The 8,927-nt window shown below is 34.3% G+C and overlaps 1 protein-coding gene across 1 annotated transcript; it reads left to right on the top strand.

Annotated features, from left to right (window-relative positions):
- The first annotated feature begins 3,742 nt into the window (after positions 1 to 3,742).
- Positions 3,743 to 7,292, top strand: LOC131029100 (pentatricopeptide repeat-containing protein At2g13600). Its single transcript, XM_057959506.1, has 2 exons — positions 3,743 to 6,640; positions 6,977 to 7,292. The coding sequence occupies exon 1, from the start codon at positions 4,104 to 4,106 to the stop codon at positions 6,249 to 6,251; it is 2,148 nt and encodes a 715-aa protein (XP_057815489.1). The 5' UTR covers positions 3,743 to 4,103; the 3' UTR covers positions 6,252 to 6,640; positions 6,977 to 7,292.
- Positions 7,293 to 8,927: the final 1,635 nt, after the last annotated feature.

Below are 8,927 nucleotides of genomic sequence, written 5' to 3'. Positions count from 1 at the left end.
ACAAATGATTTTTATTATTCATTTAATGAATCATATGGCAAATGTTATATAGCTAAAGATTCTTTTGATAAAAAGTTTAAGGTTGAATACAATGATGATTTTGAATGTAGAAGTCTTGATACTTAGGATGGTAATGGAAAAGGATGTTCTCCAAATACAACTGGAGAATAGGATATGTTTAAAAAAAAATCAAGCACAGTGTACCAATTGTGAGACTAAATAATGAAGGTCCTAGAAATAGAAAATAATATGATGTTACATGTATAACAAGTTCTAAAAAATCTATTCAAGAAATACAATGTTCTCATTACCATAGGAAAGTACATAGAAAATAAATGTGTTTGGATCTTCATTCTTATAGTATTTGTGGACAGAAGGATCATTTTAAAAAAAATGTCTTGGAATAGAAAGTGGAAGAAGGAATCTATGAGAGAATATAAGCAAATGGATTGTGGATGAATTGATGGAGCGAATTGGAAAAGGATAACATATATGTTTAAGAGGTTGTACAAACATAAATATTCATATTTAGAAAATGATATCAATCAAGAAAAAAATTAAATGTTTGAATAGAGATATAGTGTGCCAAGGGGGGTGCTGCTGAAAATAAATAAATAATAAGGGTAAGAATACATTGGAAACATGTCACAAAAATAAAGAGGGTTTATATTAAGGATATTAAAACAGAGATATTATACTACAGAAAAATAGAATAGCAGAAATAAAATCAAAGAAATAAGAACTCATTGTATATTATTTATCAACAAAGTAACACAAATAGATAGATAAAACTCTACCAGTCTTTGTATCAATCTAGAAAAGACTTCGATAACACATACAAGTTATTGACAACAACTATAATAGTAAAAAGCTAACTGGAGTTTTATTGGCAACTAACTATGAATGTGAACTAGGACTCTCCATAGCTGTACAAATTATGTTATTGACTTATTCCAAAGCTCCCCCTTAAGATATAACAATTTTTTATGGACTCCTAGCATATTTTTACCCAGTATAGTATCTCTATTTTAATATGGCATCATAGCCTAACATGCTCCTCCATTGTCTTTTTGTTTGAAAAATTTGTTGGGTATGTTACATTGTGGTGGGTATTTACAATGTAACAGAGGAAGAATCATGACAATAAAGACATTCATAAAGGATACAAGTGACTTTACTAAGTTATCTTGAGGACAAGATGTTTTAGGCTTGGGGAGAATGTTGGCAGGATGTAGGGTTGTTAGGCACCACTGATGTCATTTGGGTAATTTCTAGACTCGTATATCTATTATATACCACTTAAATAGCCTTAAAATTCCTCAAATATGTCTAAATAAGCTATTAAAGAGTGAAATATTGTATAATAAAAGGCAAATTCATGTGAATAAGATAATTAAGAGTTATTATGATTTAAGATATGATAGAAAAGCATTATAAAAATGCATCAAGATGTGTGTGTGTGTGTGTGTGTGTGTGTGTGTGTGTGAGAGAGAGAGAGAGAGAGAGAGAGAGAGAGAGAGAGAGAGAGAGAGAGAGAGAGAGAAGGGTGTGGAAACATGTGTGGAATAATATCAATTAAATATATGTGAGACTAAGGAAGTGTAAGAGATATATGTATATATATGGATGAAGAATGATGAATGAATATAAGACATGTCTAAATAATTAAAGTATATGAATATATGATGTGAGGACAAGATGTTTTAGGCTTGGGGAGAATGTTGGCAGGATGTAGGGTCGTTAGGCACCACTGATGTCATTTGGATAATTTCTAGACTCGTATATCTATTATATACCACTTAAATAGCCTTAAAATTCCTCAAATATGGCTAAATAAGCTATTAAAGAGTGAAATATTGTATAATAAAAGGCAAATTCATGTGAATAAGATAATTAAGAGTTATTATGATTTAAGATATGATAGAAAAGCATTATAAAATTGCATCAAGATGTGTGTGTGTGTGTGTGTGTGTGTGTGTGTGTGTGTGTGTGAGAGAGAGAGAGAGAGAGAGAGAGAGAGAGAGAGAGAGAGAGAGAGAGAGAGAGAGAGAGAGAGAGAGAGAGAGAGAGAGAGAGAGAGAGAGAGAGAGAGAGAGAGAGAAGGGTGTGGAAACATGTGTGGAATAATATCAATTAAATATATGTGAGACTAAGGAAGTGTAAGAGATATATGTATATATATGGATGAAGAATGATGAATGAATATAAGACATGTCTAAATAATTAAAGTATATGAATATATGATGTCATGGATGTATATATATGAATGTATCTAATTTATGATAAACTAGTTTATAATTATTGCATCTATAAGTTCTCCATTTTTATTGCATTGCACCAATGTTTACTACATATATCAGAATATTAAACCTTACACTTTTAGTCAAGGTTTTTCTATCAACAAATAACTTGGAAGTTAGGGAGGTGGAAGACAAGATGGTCATTGTAACTGGCATGGAGGAGGAGGCAAGGGGGTGTAGGCTGAGTATAAGGAGATCTAATTAGATTGCTTTTCGTCTTACCCCTAAACTCAATATTGGGGAGATTTCTAATGAGTTTATTGAAATTGAAAAAAAAAGAAAAAAAAAAAAGATAAGGAAAATGAGAAAGATAATGAAGAAAAATAAATTGAGGGTCCCAGTCTATTTGAAGAGATGAATGTTGCCCTCACAAATTTGGGTAAATCTGTCACTGCACCCACTATTGAACCTACCCAAATAAGTTGTACCAAATGTGAATAAACTGCTACTAAGATGGTTGCCCTTAACACCAAAGTGGATGACTTGGAAGGAAAGTTAAAGGTCATTTCTCGGTTCAACTCGAAAGTTATGCCTAAGTCAACTACCACATTGTGTGTCTTGCAAATATAAAGCTCAAACATCATGACAAGGAAACATGGGCCAACCAATACCAACCATGGGGAACTATACAAATTCCTTACCAAAGATTGAGGACAACTTTTTGCTTAGTTCTATGTTTGTTTTCTTTGGTCTATTTAAATTCTTGTTAAAAATTGTAAACTTTTGTGTTACCAGTGTGCTTTTAATGACATGTTGATGATTGTAATATATTTATGGATTCAACTTTGTAAGAATTTTTGCATAAACATTTCAAGTCGTGCTCCCTGAACCACCAATTGATGAGCTATTTTGTTTAATCTGTGGGACCTTTTATTTTAAAAGATTAAGCACCCTAATCTGTTGGTTATATAATAAAATCAATTTTAGGAAAAAAAAACATAATTTTCGTAAATTTCCAGTTTAACACAGGGAGGAATCAGAAGTTGTGCACCCTAACTTTGTGCCTCTCAAAATCCTACGTGAAAATTTCAAATCACTCGCAATTTTTTACAGCAGCTTACTTGGCAAGTCCACTGCTTATAACTAAGGTTTCAAGGCCACATCATCAAGTATGGTGCCACATCAGCATATTTTTTTGCCAAGGTGTCCAAAATAGCCCAAAAAAAAGTGAGTGAGACCAATAGATGTGCAAAAGAGACCCTTATACTTGTGGAGCTGATGTGACATTACATGATTGATTGCTTTTTACAACTAATAGTATATTTCATAGCAATAACTTTAAAGTCACAACTATTGATATAATATATCATAATTATTAATATATAAATACACAAAAATTGATATTTTATATTTTAAACAATAATTTTTATTTATACTATTATTAAAACATAAAATATCAATGACCCTCATAACAATTCATACATACTCCACTACATGCTCTCCCCCTAATGCATAATAACTGTTTAAACAAAGAAAGCGCCCTGTATTTTATTATATAGTACAACTTTGTCCTAACGAACCAGACATTCAAACTAGACCTGTTCCATCTTTTCCTTCTTTCTTTTGGATCATCCATGTTCGACTCTAAAATATTAGAAGAGAATCTTATATTATTTCTACCCAGCTGAGTTTTACTTGTATTTAAGGAAGAAAGGAATGACAGTTGCAGAATTTGAAAGAAAACCATGATATTTTATCTGTTTACAATAAACAGCAATTGACATTATACAATGCCATCCATTTACCATCTCAATCAAACTATCAGAGGCTTTTTACACAACCCATCTGTAGATTCTTCTACGCATGTTCATGTATTGCAGGCCTGCATTGCAAAGAAAACCCTTTCAGACTGTAAACAAATCCAGTCTCACAGCAGTAAGGGGGCTTAAATTTGCCGTAAATACGTTTTTACAGAATACCATTATCAACATGTATGACACATGCGGAAGTATAGAAGATGCTCGCAAAGTATTTGACGACATTGATAATCCAAACGTCTACTCATGGAATATGATAATTGCAGCTTACAGAAGCCATGGCATTTCTCAAGAAGCATTTAAACTGTTTCACCAAATGCAACGAACAGCTGTACAGCCAGATAACTTCACCTTCTCCAGTATTCTCCCTGTGTGTGGCAATGTGGCATCTCTAAACCATGGTTTCCAGATCCATGGGAAAATTATTAGATGCAGGTTGCAATTTGATGTTATTGTGATGAATGCTCTGATAGACATTTATGCAAAATGTGGAAGTGTACACAAGGCGCGTGAACTGTTTGACAAAATGCGCAATACAGATGTTGTGTCGTGGAATTCCATGATAACAGGATATGCACAAAATGGTGCTCTTGACAAAGCTTTGAGGCTTTTCGAAGATATGCCTCAACAAAATGTAGTATCTTGGAATGCAATTATGGCTGGCTATGAACAAAATGGACTTGTAGATAAAGCCTTACAGATTTTTAAGCAAATGCAATTGACAAGTGTGAAGCCAAATTCAGCAACCTTCGTCGGAATCCTCCAGTCTTGCGCGAAAATGGGAGCTTTGGAACAAGGCATGGAAATTCATCAAGAAATTATTGAAAGTGGATTTGGTTCGGATATCGCTGTTGTGACCTCTCTGATGGATATGTATGCAAAATGTGGGGAAGTACAGCAGGCACGTAGATTGTTTGACAAAATGCATATTGCAGATGTGATCTCATGGAATGCACTAATTGCTGGATATGTACGAAATGGGTTGTTAGAAGAAGCCTTGGAGATTTTTATGCAAATGGAATTTGCAAGTGTCAAGCCAAATTCAGCAACCTTTGTTAATATTCTCCCGGCATGTGCCAAAATGAGAGCTTTAGAACAGGGTATGGAGATCCATCGAAAAGTAATTGCGTTCGGTTTTACATCTCATGTGGTTATAACTGCTCTGATCGATGTGTATGCAAAATGTGGAAGGGTTCAGATGGCGTGTAAATTGTTTGAGAAATTGAATTATCCAGATGTGGTCTCGTGGAACACAATGATTACAGGATATGTACAAAATGGTGTTCTTGACAAGGCTTTGCAACTCTTTAAAGAAATGCCTCAACGGGATGTGATCTCATGGACAACAATCGTTGCTGGATATGCACAAAATGGATTTTGTGATAAAGCCTTGGAGTTTTTTAAACAAATGCAACTGACAGGTGTAATTCCAAACTCAGCAACCTTTGCCAGCGTCCTTCCAGCATGTGCCAAGATGGGAGCTTTGGAACAAGGCATGGAGATCCATCAAAAAATAATTGAAAGCGGATTTTTATCTGAGATTGTTGCGACTTCCCTACTGGACATGTATGCAAAATGTGGGAGTATACGGAAGGCACGTGAACTGTTTAACAAAATGTACCAACCAAGTTTAGTCTCATGGAATGCAATGATTGCAGGATATGGAATGCACGGCTATAGTGAGGATGCCCTCCAAACCTTTGAACAAATGCATTCTAGAAGCACTCCCAACCCTATTAGCCTGCTTTGTGTTTTATCAGCGTGCAGCCATGCTGGTCTAGTAGATGATGGCTGCAAATACTTCAATAGCATGAGTGAATTTTATTGCATCACGCCCACAATGGATCACTATGTATGCATGGTTGACCTTCTTAGCCGTTCTGGTTATCTTGTTGAAGCCCTAAACTTTATTTTCAAAATGCCTGTAAAACCTGATTTGGCTGTTTGGATGAGTTTGCTTAGCGCTTGCAGATCGCATAAGAATATTTGGCTGGGAGAATTTGTTGCATCACTGCTTTTTCAGTTGGACCTTCAAACTTCTGCACCTTATGTTCTTCTGTCAAACATTTACGCAGAAGAAGGAAGGTGGCATGATGTTCATAAGGTAAGGGAATTGATGAATGATAGGGGAATTACAAAGACACCTGGATGTAGTTGGATTGAAGTTCATGAAATGGTAAATGCTTGGGGGTAGAAGACAGATTGCACCTTTGCTAGTTCAAGAAATTGTCTATGGATTTGAAAATTGTATTAGATGATGTGGTGGAGGAAGAGAAGAAATTACTCATCTACCACCATAGCTAGCAATTGTCAAGAATCTTCAAACATGCGCTGTCTGCCACACTGCAATCGTGTATATCCCTAAGATTGTTGCGAGTGAAATTGTTGTGACAGATGCAGACTGTTTCCATCATTTAAAAGTTTAAAACACATTCTTGGGGAGATTGCTAGTGATGTGAAGCAATAAACTCGTTCTTGCACTATAAGTAGGTGCATGGTCAATGTTAGTAAATTTCCACAATCCATGAGACTATCTGAATGCTGCTTCTGGAGGTGGTGTCAAACCTGCATTACAGAAATCAGGTTTGATTTTCTGAATTTGAAAAAACTTTTCTTGTAAGTGTTGGCAAGCTAGATCAGGGTTTTGCTTTCATAAAATAGTGGGAGATAATATTTAGTATGAAGAATGCTTTTGATTATTAACTGTGTAACAGTTTTTTACGGATCACACTCCATGATCCATTTGAATAGACGTGGAGAGTGATCAAAAACGTCAATATAAAAATCCCTCATATAACTAATGAAATAGTATTGTACAATATACATCAATCCCTGAATATTCTGGTACGGTATTTCGTTCAAGCCTTGTTTTATATCACCACGTAGGAGGCATGACAGTATGATTGATTTGGATTTCAGGAAGCCTGTATGAACTGAGCATTTGAAGGGGCAGTGGAAAATATGGAAATATGAAAATAGAAGAATTCTTTAAGAATATGAAAAGCTACTCATCCAACAGGGAATGTGAGAGACAGTATCACAATCAAGCAAATGCTTGAATGAGACGAGGAAGAGCGTCCCTTGATCATTGTTTTATTTTTCTACCTTTCACATTTTTATGGTCTTTATATCCGAATTATTTAAATTATCTTGTGCCTGTGTCAATTCTGTCACTTTATTTTTTAAACATAGTATAAATTTTTATGTATTTTATAATAATGGATTGCTAAGAACATCTTGTGTTATACTTGGACCATTTCATCATCTTCTTTTTTTAATTTTGAGCTGGTGATGTTCAGGGTTCAAATGTTTGAGCTTGCTTCTTAAAATTGTCTAGCTTTGAACCCCTTTCAACAGGGGAGCTCTATGTGCTTAGAACACAATTTTTCATCTATATTTTTTGTTACCACAATTTTCACGTTTGGTCTGCATGCAAATCTTGGTGACTCCTTCCTCTGCAAGGTCCACTTCCATAAGGATCCCTTGTCCTCCAAGCTCACCTCACTCCACTAGACTCGTTAATTTCTTGTCCTTAGCATAAATAGTCGATGCTGGTTATTTTACATTATCAATTTAGATCAAAATTATCTACTTGGTTAGAAATGGGATGTGATCTTTTGTGACTAAAATCACTTACAAGGGATATCATGATTCTAATTTAATAAGTTACTAACGCATTGTATGTGTCATTGTGAGGAGACTACATATGATTGGACTAGGATCTTCGAAAGTTTACAAAGAAGTTCAAGAGGTTTGATATCAATCATAGGCAAGTATGGAGCAAGGTAACTTTAATTGATTAAAGGTGAAACCCAAGTGAGTTGAAGAGGTCTGTTATATACACTTAATACCACATTGAATAGTGATCTCAAGTAATAAGGAATTGTTAAAATGTAGTGCAGTAGTATAGATAAATGATTAAGCCAATGCTATGATTTCATTATCATAGAATGGAGATTTGAATTATGAATTGCTATAATATGTTGATTAGAGTATTAATTAAATTATGAATTGATCATAGTGAGAACAGTGAACTGATTAATCTTGATGCTCTAACAACACATATTTTGGATATTTTAATGTTGTGACTAATGTGCAGGGAAATTAGTGTCAATGGAGGAAGGGAGAGTCATCAAAACTCTTTTTGTGATACTTTATTTATTGAAGTTTTAAAATTATGATTTGAAATGCTAGGCAAATAGTTAAATGTTCTGGTTCCATTATATCCAAGTGATTTTTTTAAGTCAATATTATTTTTTGAGTTATTTGTGTTGGATAATCATTTGTCAATGTGTGAGTTGTGTTAGGGATATGAGTGCACTAAGTTTTGTTAAAATGAGGATGCATATATTTGTTGGTTGACAAAGGGTGTCAAAATGTTAAGTTTTTTTATATTTTAGTGATCATGTAGGATCTAATATCCCCTTGCACTCAATTTCAACATTGGATCCATGGGTAACACTTTGTTTACTTGGCTTTAATGTCATGAAAGTATTGTTGTAGGGCAGTTTAATGTGGGATATCATTCATGATGAAGGAAAAGAAGGTGGGAAGGATTATATGACTCCTGGGAAACACCATTATTCACACATACAAGATCATGTAAGAGTATGCATATGAAACTCACTTTTGAAAGACGCAAGTATGTTATTCTTTTTAAAAACCCTTTCATTGTTGTGTACAATGTTTTTGAAGCGATGATCATGCTTTCCATTTGTTGTGATATAGTTATGAAGGATTTCGTGAGGTATATAATGTGAAAGTTGAGTCAAATATCCTTGTGGCAATCTGAAAGGATTCATCACTAGTTTGTGCAAAGATGGAAGGATAGTATGCAGGTTTCAATGCTCTTGAGGGTTTCAAGGATTTT

Source organism: Cryptomeria japonica, chromosome 5 (assembly GCF_030272615.1).
Source record: "Cryptomeria japonica chromosome 5, Sugi_1.0, whole genome shotgun sequence".
Lineage (NCBI taxonomy): Eukaryota > Viridiplantae > Streptophyta > Pinopsida > Cupressales > Cupressaceae > Cryptomeria > Cryptomeria japonica.
Note: the sequence above shows the minus strand (reverse complement) of the source record. Positions and strands in the feature narration are given on the sequence as shown.